At 43.5% G+C, this 13,725-nt stretch overlaps 1 protein-coding gene across 2 annotated transcripts in view; it reads left to right on the top strand.

Moving 5' to 3' along the window:
- GRHL1 (grainyhead like transcription factor 1) overlaps positions 1–13,311 on the top strand; it is a 51,635-nt gene extending 38,324 nt beyond the window's left edge. For both annotated transcript variants that reach the window (XM_025353909.1, XM_025353910.1), the window contains exons 10-16: positions 2,034–2,085; positions 3,645–3,784; positions 4,858–4,895; positions 7,579–7,670; positions 8,013–8,098; positions 10,018–10,082; positions 11,626–13,311. In XM_025353909.1, coding sequence (XP_025209694.1) covers positions 2,034–2,085; positions 3,645–3,784; positions 4,858–4,895; positions 7,579–7,670; positions 8,013–8,098; positions 10,018–10,082; positions 11,626–11,740 — 588 coding nt within the window. In that variant the 3' untranslated portion in view covers positions 11,741–13,311. The remainder of the gene's footprint in view (positions 1–2,033; positions 2,086–3,644; positions 3,785–4,857; positions 4,896–7,578; positions 7,671–8,012; positions 8,099–10,017; positions 10,083–11,625) is intronic.
- Positions 13,312–13,725: the final 414 nt, after the last annotated feature.

Raw genomic sequence — 13,725 nt, forward strand, 5'->3', positions numbered from 1 at the left:
AGAATACATGGGCTCCCCCTCCCGTGCCACAGCCTGGGAACTCTGAAGGCAGCAGCCAGCATGGTTTTAGGACTTGCCACGCGTTCTTGTTCTCCCTGTTGTTTAGTTGCCTACTGGTCAGGGCCTCGCATTCTTGTTTTATGCATTTTGTCTGGTTTTTGTTGTTGTTTCAGGGTGGAGGGTAAATGTGATCTGTGTTACTCCATGTTATGTAGAAGCAGAAATGCCTTATTCTTTATAGATATACAGGTAAATAAGGAGGGACAGTCCTGTTTTGTAATACGGGACTGCACCCTCCACCTTTTGGAGGAGGGTGGTGTTTATCATCAGAATGAAGTTATGGTTAGACTGTTAGAACGGACAGGGAGACCCAGACCAACTTCATACAATAATGGCAAGGAGATTGGGGTATTTACCTGTTTTTCTGTGTCAAGGAGGGACTGTTATGTCAATGTTACATAGCAATTTTTATAAGCAGGTTGTATATTTACTATGTTAATATGCTACCACCTTCTAGAAAAGGCAGAAGGTGGTTTTCTGTTTTTAAAGTGTTTTATTGTATAATAATGCTACGATCAGTGGGATTTTTATTGCCTCTCTTTGCTATCCGCAAATTTATTTAACAGAAAAATAAGCTACCAGTTCATCCTTAACTGGATAACTATGTAAAGAAATCTGTACCATCCAGAAATTCTAGTAAGTCAAGCAAAATGATTAAATGTAATGTTTTTAAATATGCTTAATTGCTTGCCTTTAGGTCGTGTTTATTACTAATATGATTCTTTTGAAAATTGTTGTGGGTTCAGTTGCGTGGTACTATCAGTCTTTGCGCAGTTAGTATACAGAGTACATGAGTGTCCTTTTTCTGGGACTCTGAGTACACTTTTTCTCTTTTTTCTTTGAGGGAGTCTCACTCTGTCACCCAGACTGGAGTACAGTGGTGCGATCCCAGCTCACTGCAATCTCTGCCTCCCGGGTTCAAGTGATTCTCGTGCCTCAGCCTCCTGAGTAGCTGGGATTACAGGCATGCACCACCACGCCCAGCTGATTTTTTTGTATTTTTAGTGGAGACAGGGTTTCACCATGTTGGCCAGGCTGGTCTTGAACTCCTGGCCTCAAGTGATCTACCCACCGCGGCCTCCCAAAGTGCTGGGATTACAAGCGTGAGCCCCCGTGCCCGGCCCACTTTTTCTCTTTTAAGTGATTATGCAGATTTCTAGTTCCATCTTCACTTTGTGAATTCAGCTTGGTCAGATCTGCCACATGGTTGATGCCAGGCCCTTGGACTGAATTACAGCTTTCAGTGATAACCTTGGCCATATAGGAGAGTATACTCAACAGTAGGGCCAACCTAGTTTTTTTCTTTCATTTCCTTTTCCTCCTGGAGAAAGGGAAGATACCCTTGTGTCTTTGCAGGCGTGTGGTATACTCAGATTTTCTCAGCTTTCATTTAACATGACCACATCCGTTATAAGGAGGAATTTTGCTTTTTTTTTTTTTTTTTTGAGACTAGTTTCGCTTTGTCACCCAGGCTGGAGTGTAGTGGTGTGATCTCGGCTCACTGCAACCTCCACCTCTCAGGGGTTCAAGCGATTCTCCTGCCTCAGCCTCCCAAGTAGCTGGGACTACAGGTGCCCGCTACACGCTTGGCTAATTTTTGTATTTTTAGTAGAGGTGGAGTTTCACCATGTTGGCCAGGCTGGCCTCAAACTCCAGACCTCAAATGATCCACCCACCTCAGCCTCCCAAAGTGCTCGGATTACAGGCGTGAGCAACTGCTCCCGGCCGGAATTTTGCTTTATTTGTTTTTCAAATAAATGTTGTTCCCTGTGATTTCATGGAATTAAATATAATTTTAAGACTAATCTTTTTAGAAGAAACTACTATGGTAAGCCTCATGAATACAGTAAGTAATGGAGTTCCTGTCCAGAGAAGGGAGAAGGGCTTTTTCTAAACTCCATTGGTCAGGATAAGAGTTAAATATTTTAAAGATCAGAAAACAGAATCATATCTTGTCTTCTCTTGACCTACAGGGAGCTGAGCGGAAAATCAGGGATGAAGAACGAAAGCAAAGCAAAAGAAAAGGCAAGTGTCCTGACCCCAGCTCCCAGTTGAATGCCTGTAAGTAGAAATGTTCCCGGCAAGCTTCAGACCTTTTCCGTTGAATGGTGGCTGGAGTTTGCACACAGAAGACTGGGTGTTCTTCCTGTCTGCAGTGTGGCGCTGCCTCTTCCTCAGATCAGCAGCAGATGCCGCTCAGCGGGGGGTTTTCCTGGGGACCACAGGGTAGATTCCCGGGTTTTCCCGACCTCAGCATTTTTGGCTGTCAGTTCTCGTTCAGACTCCTGCTTCCAGTCTTGAAAAATGACAACACGTTCTGCATGAATCACTGTTAAAATTGGGACTTGTCTAGATTTTTTAAAGTTATAATAACGGTCTTGAGAATTCAAGATGCCTTGACTCCAAGTAGGATCATATTTTGTTTCTTAAGTATAGTATTTTAATATTTGCAGAATCTATAGGGCTGCTGTTTGGACATTTCACCAGGAAAGCTTTGTTTTCTTGTTTTCTTTTTTTTTTAACTGTGACCAGTATTCATATTCACAAAACCTTGTCTCTACAATGAAGAAGGGGCTGCTCATGCCTGTAGGGTTCCATCCGTAGTACGTGGGCTTCTGGCACGCTCTTTTGAATGGTCTGTCTGGCTCAGCAGACATTTGCCCTGCAATACCTCAGTCAGGATTCTCCCACTGGTATCAAAGTGCAAACTCCCAGTGACACTTCAGAGAGCAGCTGACGAACTAGGAGACCTCATTACTGAGTACTTCAGGGCCAGATTATTGGGGAAGATGAAGTCTATAACTTACTAAATTAAAAACTGGATGGACATGCTTACACTTCACCTTATTGTCGAGTTTCTTGGTATGTTCTGAAGTCAGTGGGTCCGTGAGTGTTGGAATGTAAATTATTTAATGAGGACAGCTGAGGTGAAATTTCTCCCAAATTATGTTTATATAATTATAAATTTTAGCCTTTCCAATGAAAACTAAATACGCTCCGCCTCTGTCACAAATCTTCTGTGGATATGTGTCTATGTGTGTTTGAAGATACCTTTTCCCTTTTGATTTGATAAAACATTCAGTTGATTGGCTGGGCGCGGTGGCCCACGCCTGTAATCCCAGCACTTTGGGAGGCCGAGACGGGCGGATCACGAGGTCAGGAGATTGAGACCATCCTGGCTAACACGGTGAAACCCTGTCTCTACTAAAAAATACAAAAAACTAGCTGGGCGAGGTGGCGGGTGCCTGTAGTCCCAGCTACACAGGAGGCTGAGGCAGGAGAATGGTGTAAACCTGGGAGGCGGAGCTTGCAGTGAGCTGAGATCCGGCCACTGCACTCCAGCCCGGGCGACAGAGCAAGACTCCGTCTCAAAAAAAAAAAAAAAAATTCAGTTGATTTTAGTGGAAATACATACAGCAAATTCCTTTACATAAACTGGGATTCTTAGGCAGCGTGCCCTGTTGTATCTTACAGAGTGCTACACTTGGAGTGTCTTACACAGAGGCGAGAGCTCTGTGGCCTGCATCCAGTCTGTATGTAATCCTTTGACCTTGGCTTCCTCTTTGTTAATTTTTTTTTTTCAGTTTCTGATGTTAAAGTACCACTGCTTCCCTCTCACAAGCGACTGGATATCACGGTTTTCAAACCCTTCATTGATCTCGATACTCAGCCTGTCCTCTTCATTCCTGACGTGCACTTTGCCAACTTGCAGCGGGGCACTCATGTAGGTAACCAGGATCCCAGGGGAGGCTACCAGGAAGGAAGGCATGGCAAAAGGAAATTCTTTGGCATTATTCATGGGAAATAGAAGCCAAAATTGAGTGAGGTTTGACCAGTTAGTCAGCTCTTTGGCATATTCTGCTGGGGTGACATGATGCCCGTGCAATAAAAATGGTAAGCATCATTGATTGGAAGGTGCAGTGCAGCCTGTCAACTTTATTCTGTTTGTATTCATTCATTCGTTCATTCTTCATACCTACATATCCTAACTCATTTAAAAGATTCTAGAATAGTCACATAATTTGAAGTTTGAGCCTGTGATCTTTTTGGATTTAACTTGGGGGAATACCTAGGTTAAGGAGCTCTCATAACATAAGAACATCCGAAGGCTTTTCTTACGGTTCCAGTTACTGAGCCGTCCTTGCCACATGTAGTTACCAATGGCCATGTCTTGGCATGTCTTAGCTTTAAAATTTAAAGCTAAATTTTAAAAAATAGTCACTCCCTGTTTTGTGGCAAAGGCTTACAAGAGATAGGAGCTTCAGTAGAATGAAGCATGGTTTTATGCTGAGTGCAAATAAATATCAAAAAGACAGTCTTTCATGCACTTTGTGGACAGATTCGTAAGGACTAAAGATTTGTCAGAGTTCTTGGAGCTGTGGCCAGTACGTTTAGTTTCTAATGGGAAGCTGGAGGTGAGCAGGGGTTCGCAGACTGTTTTTGTGAAGGGCTAGGCAGTAAAGGTTTTCGGCTTTTGGGACCCCGCGGTCTCCACTGTGCTGCTCAGCTCTGCCGCGCTAGTGTACACGTGGCCATAAGCAGCATGTGAATAAATGAGCATGGCTTTGTTTCAGTAAAGACTCTATTTACATAAACTGGCTTTAGACCAGATTTGGCGCAACCACTGAGTTAGGGGAGTTCAAGACGTCTGTAAGAATCTGGTTATTGAAAAATAAGGTTTAAGGATTTTATATTAGATTGATCAAATTCAAAATTATTTCCATTTTAGGAATAATTCATTTATGATCAAACATTTTGAGCATACATTTGAAAAGCAATCTATTTCTTTGGTCTTAGGTCCTTCCCATTGCCTCCGAAGAATTGGAGAGTGAAGGGTAAGATTTATGTTTTGTTTTGTTTTAATAATGGAAAAAATATCAAACTTGTAGAAAAACTGCAAGTAGAGTACAAAGAACTCATTTTTCCCTGAGCCATTGAGGGTAAGTTGCCAACCTGATGGCCCATCACTCCTGAATATCGTGGGGTATATATCCTAATATCCTAGCAACAAGGACATCCTGCTGTGTCACAGTCAAGACCAGAGTATTCACATTGCTACATTTGCACCAATAATGTCCTTTATAACAAAAAAGGATCCAGTTCAGGATCACATGTTGTAGTTAGTTGTCATGTTTGTTAATCTTCTACAGTCTAGAACTAAACACTCCTTAACTTTTCTGACCAAATATTTTTGAAGATTACAACCAGCTGTTTTGTAGACTCTTCTCAGTTTGCCTGTGTCTGTTATTTTCTCATAGTTAGATTCCAGGCCTGGCAGGGATGTCACAGAGGCGAGACTTGGTTCTCCGTGTGTCCTAGCAGATGGCGCTTGATGTCGGTTTATTTGTTACTAATGGTGTTCTTTGGTCACTTCATTAAGGTGGTATCTGCCAGCTTCTCCACTGCAGAGTGGCTCCTTTGATAATAAGTGTTGCCTGGGGAGGTGCATTGTAGCTTTGTAAATATCTCATTCCCCATCCAACTTTCAGTTTACTCGTTCATTTATGGTTATCAGTATGAACTCATAGTTTCCTGTTTTATTCAATAAGTTGTGATTCATTAGTCATTTACTTTGATGCGCAGGTTGTCCCAGAATTGGGCTCTGCCTTCCTGTGCCGGGCAGCCCCCTACTCAGACACTCTGCCTAGTGAAGGGGGCTGACACTATCCCTCTTTGGGCCATCAGAACCTTCTTGATGGCTCTGGGACTTTTTCAACAAGGCAAAGATTCTTTTTGTTTTTATTTCATTTTACTTTTAGAGACAGGGTCTTGCTCTGAGGCCTATGTAGGATTGCAGGGGTGCAATCACAGCTCACTGCAGCCTTGAGCTCCTGGGCTCAAGTGATCCTCCTGCCTCAGCCTCCCGAGTAGGCGGGACTACATGCACATGCCACCACACCCATCTAATTATTGTTGTTGTTGTTGTTGTTATTATTATTATTATTGTAGAAATCCTGTTCTCAGGCAATCCTCCGGCCTCAGCCTCCCTCTTTCTGTTATCTACCCTCAGAAAGGTGCATCCTGATGGAAAGAGCCAAGGTTTCCATGGGAAGTTCATTCCTCAGCATCCTTCTTCCCTCATGTTCCATTCATTCCCAGGGGTTAAACCGTCATACTGGGGACATTCATGCCCCACACGTTACCCACCATGCCTCTCTCTGAAGGCGAGTCCTGCACTGCCCCTTTGATTCTTAGTGTTTCAGGCTTGAGTCCTGCAGGCACCTTCACTAGATGGCTGCTGTGTGCTAGGAACGGAGATGGCAGAGTCTCGGAGGCTTAGCCCCAGCTCCCGAAGTGGCCATTCTGCTCCAAATCCAGCACTCCCTCCCTTCACTTTCAGTTATTTACCTCTTCTCTTGCTCGCCATGACAGCGCCTGCTGGACCCTCCATGCCAGGTGCCCCTGGTAGTCAGGCGCTCGATCTGAGCTTTTCTCTCCTCAGACTCTCCTTGGTCTGTTCTCCCCTTCTGGCTTCCATGATACCACCGTATTTTAAACCCGTGGAACCCTGTGCCCGGATCGCACCAGCCTCTCTTTCCCCTGGTTTCATGACACCACCGTATTTTAAATGTGTGGAGTCCTGTGCTCGGATCGCACCAGCCTCTCCTTCCCCTGCTTTTTCTGCTTGAAGGTCCTGGGGTCCCCTCCAGTCTTGACCACGCTTTGGGGACCACACTCTGTCTCACAGAACTTTCAAATATTCCCTCTTCCCTGCCATGTAAAATTTAATTCCTTAGAACTGAAGGATCAGGACATTCACGGTAGAGTCGGCTTCCCAAAATTTCTAGATATGGCTTCTTGTGGGCCATTCTGTTTGAGCCAGGCTGGCCCTACGTTTTCCTGCTCACACTTCCTAAGTGTTTTGAAACATCATCTCCTTTGTCACTGCCTATACAAGGTTATCTCAGATCCTACCTCCGCCATAGTGTTTCCTGAAAAGAAGCACCCAATAGCCAGGCACGGTGGCTCACGCCTATAATTCCAGCACTTTGGGAGGCCAAGGTAGGAAGATCGCTTGAGCCCAGGAATTTGAGAACATCCTGGGCAACATAGGGAGAACCCATCTCTACAAAATTAAAACAATTAGTTGGGCGTGGTGGTGTGCGCCACCTGGGAGGCTGAGGTGGAAGGATTGCTTGGGCCTGGGCGGTTGAGGCTGCAGTGAGCCATGATCCATGATTGCACCACTGCACTCCAGCCTGAGCAACAGAATGAGGTCCTGTCTCAAAAAAAAGAAAAAAACCAAAGCGCCTCATCTTCGAGAAGGCAACTTTATCTAATGAGAGTGCAGATAGCTGCAGGGAGCCTGAGTGTGGTCCCATGTCTGCCTGTGAATATCCATGAGCCCCGGAGTCAGGATTTTCCTTCAGCCCAATTTTTCATCCACAAATAAGGAAGCTGGACTAGATAAAGAATGAAAGTCACTTTAAATCTAGTTCCATGATAGGCTCTAAAACACCTTTTGTTGATGCAGCTGGTTAAGTTGAATCGCTAACGGCATATTTTGGATCACTGCAGCTCTGTCTTGAAAAGGGGTCCGTACGGCACAGAAGATGACTTTGCTGTCCCTCCTTCTACCAAGCTGGCCCGGATAGAAGAACCAAAGAGAGGTGTGTTGGTTTCCGTGTCTTAGTGGGAATTTTAAATCAGAAATGGGTTTGGAATCTATCAAAAGCATCAGTGGTTCAAGCACTTTTTTTCCAGTTTCACGTGCTTGGGAATTCTTCCATCAGACTGACATCTAGCTTGAGCTAGGACTTACAGCAAAGTTCAGAGAAGCTGAAACCCATGTTCTTAAAACAGAATTGAGACTGGCTAATGCTTGCCATCCTTGATGTGAATGTGGTTTTTATTTTGGCTGGTACCATGGTCTGTTTTCCTCTTTTGCTCATGTGAACTGTATCCTTTTTTCTCTCTCTTCCCTTCGTCATTCCTGGTTGGGGATTGATTAGTGCTGCTCTACGTTCGAAAGGAGTCAGAAGAAGTCTTTGATGCCCTGATGCTCAAAACCCCATCTTTGAAGGGCTTGATGGAAGCTGTAAGTAGGATCAACTCTGTAATCCCCTGTACAAAATGAAAGGACACATACATAGAATTTCACTGAAACACTTTATCAGATGATCCAAATCCTTTGTCAGACCTTCTGGAATCCTTGACACCTTTCTTGAGTCATTGTGCGTCCCACATTTTATCCTCACCCAGGGATCTTAACTCACATAGTCACTCAGTCATACCTGTTCCACTGAAGTGAATGCATTTGTGATGGCCTATGAAATCATTTAATTTTTATATACGTGGTTAAAGGGAGATTGCCATTTAGCAAGCCACTTAGAAGCTAACAAAAATGATTTTTAATCAGGTACAATCTTAAAAACTTCATACATAATAAAAACAGTGGCTCCTCAGTCTACCTTTGAAACTCCCAATCCTAGGAAATTACTGAACTTGTATCAATACCTCACCACAGCCTATTGCAGAGAAAGTAGACGTGTAACCAGTGATGGCCATATGTCCATCTTACAAGGATCTCAGCATGAGGCTGGAATAAACTGACCCCATGCTCCCTGTGGGGATATCAGTAAGAGAGGAAACGTGGAAAGCTGCTATGTTAATTTCCTGTTCCGGCTGTGCCCTGGAAAAACGCATGTTAGCAGCACTGAGTGCAGATATTTACCAACCTGTCTCCTATAGACTGTAGAGATCTTTAAGCTCAAAGTGTGTCCATAATTGGGCTAAAAGCATCTCCCCTAGCTCCCTCTGATGACTGTAGTATGTTGAATTCATTTAACACATCTTGATAAAGGGCTCGCTTCATGCCAGGCACTGTGGCGGGCACTGGAGTTACGAGCGTCAGTGACAGTGCTGAATGGAGTTTATGTTCTAGTTAGGAAGACAGAGACACCAAAATGAGCAAAGAAGTTGAGGTCATTTTTCAGGTACTGATAAGTGCAATGAAGACGATAAAGCGGGGAGATGGGGCGTAGGTTTGGGGAGCTGCTGTGCGGTCTCTCAGCCAGGCGGCCCAAGTCCACGGGTGTCATTCAGTGCATCCCTGCCTGCCCACAGCACAGGCAGTGCTGTTCCCACTGTCACTTCCTGCCTCCTGGGATGTCCCCTGAGTTTCTCTTTTCTTGCCTTTTGATGACCCTTCATCATGTCTTAAGAATCATGCAAATTGGCCAGGTGGGTGGCTGTAATCCCAGCTACTCGGGAGGCTGAGGCAGGAGAATCGCTTGAACCAGGGAGGTGGAGGTTGCAGTGAGCTGAGATCCTGCCACTGCGCTCCAGCCTGGCATAGCAAGACTCCGACTCAAAAAAAAAAAAAAGAATTGTGCCTACTCTGATTACAGGGAGAGAGGAGAGTGAAGAGGATGCAGAGTTACTGGGCAAGCATAACTGTTCATGGCTCACAGGGAACTCATGACAGGTCTTACGTATCAGAACACAAAGTATTATCCACTGGTACAGAAAAGAAAAAGGGTTTGTGTGGTGAGAACTCGGAGCTAGGGTCTGGTCTGAAACACATGTGTTTGGAAGGTTGGCGGGATCTACAAGTTCGTCACCTGAGGCTCCGTTTCTCAGCACCACCTTGAACTTTGCTCTGTGGCTTGAGGTTAAGCTGGTGATGCCAACCTGAGGATGGTCTGGATGACAAGTGCAATGTTTGATCTAGAGTGAATCAGCTGTTTGCCCATTCTCTTTTAAAATATTAAAAATCGCCTCTATGCCCTGAAAGGAAGACAGCCGGAGTTTACACAGAGAAGCTCATTACAGCGAGGGCAGCCGGGCTGAGGAGAGGGGGAGGCCCCCAGCACGCGAGCTGGGGCTTTTCCATGTCTTTGTGTCTGCGTTTTGGAAAAACAAAGTCGAGTGACTATGCACATGTGTATGTATTTGTTGTTTGGTTTCTAAAGCCTTGATACAGGGTTTTGTAATTATTTTTCTTTCCTCTTTTAGATCTCAGACAAATACGATGTTCCCCATGACAAGATTGGGAAAATATTCAAGAAGTGTAAAAAGGGGTAAGCAGCCACTGTGTCCTGTCTGAAGGGCTGAGCAAGGAAAGTGCCAATGCCCCCCGCAGTGCCAGTGAGACGCACCCCCCAGTGCTGTTGACACCCCCAGCACCAGTGTAGCACACTGCGCACACTAGCGACACACCCCGTGTGCCAGTGCGCCTTGTGTCCAGTCCAGAAGCAGCCGAAGAAACCTGGGTGCTAGAATGTGGCTTTTCTAAATTATATACGAAATTACTTAGATAAAATTGATCTGCCTTGAGGAGATCTTTGTGTATTGTTTCTCCAAGTCACCTTCTTTGCCCTCCACATGCCTGGCAGCAGTGCCATGGCTCCACACTCCAGGGTGTGTGGCCAGCGCCACTGAGGATGGCCAGGGCAGCACCTCCGTGCGTCAAGCCCGTTGGAGCCACGCACTGGGTTGGGCACGTCCCACGGTGCTGTGCTGGGTCTTCACGTCTTCTTTCTCAGCTGGTCTTAGGGCTTGTTCATAGTTTATAGACAGTCAGCTGAGGCTCAGAGCTCGAGAGGCTTGTAGGAGCCACGGTTGGTATCTGCTCCCTCTGCAGCCCATGCTCTGCTCTACCCTCCTGCCCAGGATCCTATTTCCAAGTTATATCATATTGCTGCTTTGTCCAGGAATTAGTATTTTTAGTTCTTTTTTGTCTGTCTATGATGTTTGGCATGGATAAGCATTGGCTAGCATAAGAATTTTTTGGCTTAGTTTTAAAACAAATTCTAATGGGAAATTTCTAGATGGTTCTAGTGGAAAGAGTTGGACTTAATAGTAGTTAATTTATTTTTGTTTGTTTTCTTGTTTTTTTGTTCTTTATTTTTTGTTTGATAATAGTAGTTCATTTAAACTTGGAGGCTAACTTGCTGGAGTGTGCAATATATCAGGGGGCTGTGGCTTCACATCGTGTAAGTTAGTGTTATTGATGTGCTTTTGCTTTATTCGTTTAGAGATGGTTTCACTCTGTCGCCCAGGCTGGAGTCCAGTGGTGCAATCGTAGCTCACTGTATCCTTGAACTCCTGGGCTCAGGCAGTCCTTTCACCTCATCTTCCCAAGTAGCAGGGACTACAGGCATATACCATCATGCAGCTAGTTTTTAAAATTTTTCTGTAGAAATGGGATCTTGCTGTATTATCCAGGCTGGTCTCAAACTCTTGGACTCAAGTGATTCTCCTGCCTCAGTGTCCCAAAGTGCTGGGATCACAGGTATGAGCCAAGTACCATTTAGCAAGTGACTACTATTAAATACATGCTGGAGATAGTAATCATAAATAAGCTAGTATATTTCATTTTCCAAATGCTGTGATAGAAATGTATCACCTGATTTCCTCCTAACTCAGTTCTCTCAACAATCCTGTAAGATGGGTACTACTATTATCCCCATTTTATAGATGAGGAAGTTGAGGCTTAAAGAGATTTAAATAATTTGCCTCACATACCGCAACTAGTAAGTGGGAGAGCTAACAGTTAAATCTAGGTCTGACTTCAGAACTGAGTGGGAGTGAAGTTGGCTTGTCTTGTCCCTCCCCATCCAGGATCCTGGTGAACATGGACGACAACATTGTGAAGCATTACTCCAATGAGGACACCTTCCAGCTGCAGATTGAAGAAGCTGGGGGGTCGTACAAGCTCACCCTGACTGAGATCTAAAGGCCCGCAGGCCACAGCTCCCCAGGAGTTCAGTGCAAGTGTTTCTAGATCTTATGGTTTGGCAAGTGCAGGTAACCCCAGTCAGCCATGTCGGCAGCACAGCTCTATGTCAAGGGAAGGGGTTCCTTGCAGGTTGGAGGCGGGGCTGCATCTGGCTTGGTGGTAGCATTTAATCTATTGCATTGGCGTTTTTCAGATGAAAGAGAAATCCATATACCATTATGTTTGAATGTCCTGATATATACAGGATTTAAAGTGAAAACTTTATTCCAAGAGTTAACAGAGTCTCTGGGAAGCTTTAGGACATCTGCTACGTTATTTATCAAAATATTGGGATATCTGCCTTGTGCCTACAATGCCGTGGGCCTGCTCGCTAGTGGAAGTCAGAAAAGGCGATAGGCTTGGCTTTAAGATTTCGTGCCCTTGCCTGAATTCAGTACAACTCCACTGCCTCAGGTTAGTGGGAGCGCACCTGAAGAGTACAGGGGTGAGCCCTCTCTCCCTTAACCTCTCATTCTCCACCAGATGTTTACTAAACAGGGCATGTTACTGAAATCTTCCTTTGCGACTTTCTTGGACATATCAACTGCCTTTCTCATGAAGAATGTTAATGGGTTACAGTATGGATTCAGTTCAGATAAAGCTGCATTGTATATAAGTGCAATATATTTTTGAAGGTCTGTAAATGTGTACATACATGTCTTATATAAATATATAATATATAAATATGGTGTCTGTGTACATATAGTGAAGATATGCAGTAAGAGCTACCTTAAAGACTTGCCCTAGACAAAGGTTAAGTTATTTTTGATGATGTATACCAAGCAGATAGAATACTGTGCTTAGTGAAACCCACTAAAAACCTTTTTCTCTGTTTTTCTAAACACAGTCATTCTGTAGCATAGCAAAACCTTCTCAAATGACAGAGATTCTGTTTGCTATTGAGAATGTTGTTAATTGGATTTCTGCACTGTTTAACAAATGAAGTAAAAGAAAAACACTACTGCAATCACGTCTTTTGTTATGCTAGTATCAGTCAGATGCACTTAGAGTGAAGAAACACTGTAATTACAGCACACAGATTGCAAGTATTGTGTACCAAGTGATACAACTCGAAATGGGGTTCTCATCTTCCTGTTTTGAGAAATGATTGTTTTTTCACACATCAGAGCCTTCGTGCTTTGATTATCTTGTATGTTAACAATTCTAGAAAACATTCATGAATTTATAAAAATACGTTACTGTGGCAGGGGAACATTTTGTACACATTTAAATATATAAAAATACTAAAATATGGAATTTTATAACAAAGTCACGGGTATCTTTAGGTTCAGGGAACTAGGCTAGGTCATTCGTGTAAATGGACTGGTAGTAACAGTCTTAGGTTAAAGTATTCTAATGACGTATGGGAACTCAATTGCTGGTTTTCTAAGATAAGGTATGGGATATGGGTCATATAACTATTTTATATTTTTTATGAAATTGATTTTGTCTTGTGTGTTATTTTTAATTGTATCATTGAAAATGTATTTTAAACCAAAGGGATTAAATTTTATATGTCTATTTCGTAATATGTCATTTCCTGTTTTTCAGTTTGACTTTGCATTGCTCAGTAAAACATAAGAGCGGAAAAGCATCTCATTGCTAGCACTTTCTCCTTATTTCTTAATATGTGTGCTTAGGTCGTTTCCTTCGTGTTAACTTTTCCTTACTGATGCCTGAAATGATCCACATAATTGTTAAGTCAGGATCCCTGAATGATTTTCCAATTCTTACCAAAATTTAACCACCAAGGCTGAATGCTTTCATACCTAAAATCTTAGTATTCTTAGTTTTTAAAAGCCTAACAGAAAATATTTAGTTAAAAAATTTACCAATATTTAAATCATCAGAATCTCTAAAACAGGCATCCTGAACGTATTCCAGGGTAATCCAGGGCCTAAATATGGTAGACACTAGAATGTATTTTAAATGGATACATGGTC

The sequence above is a fragment of the Theropithecus gelada genome, chromosome 13, assembly GCF_003255815.1.
Source record: "Theropithecus gelada isolate Dixy chromosome 13, Tgel_1.0, whole genome shotgun sequence".
Classification (NCBI taxonomy): domain Eukaryota; kingdom Metazoa; phylum Chordata; class Mammalia; order Primates; family Cercopithecidae; genus Theropithecus; species Theropithecus gelada.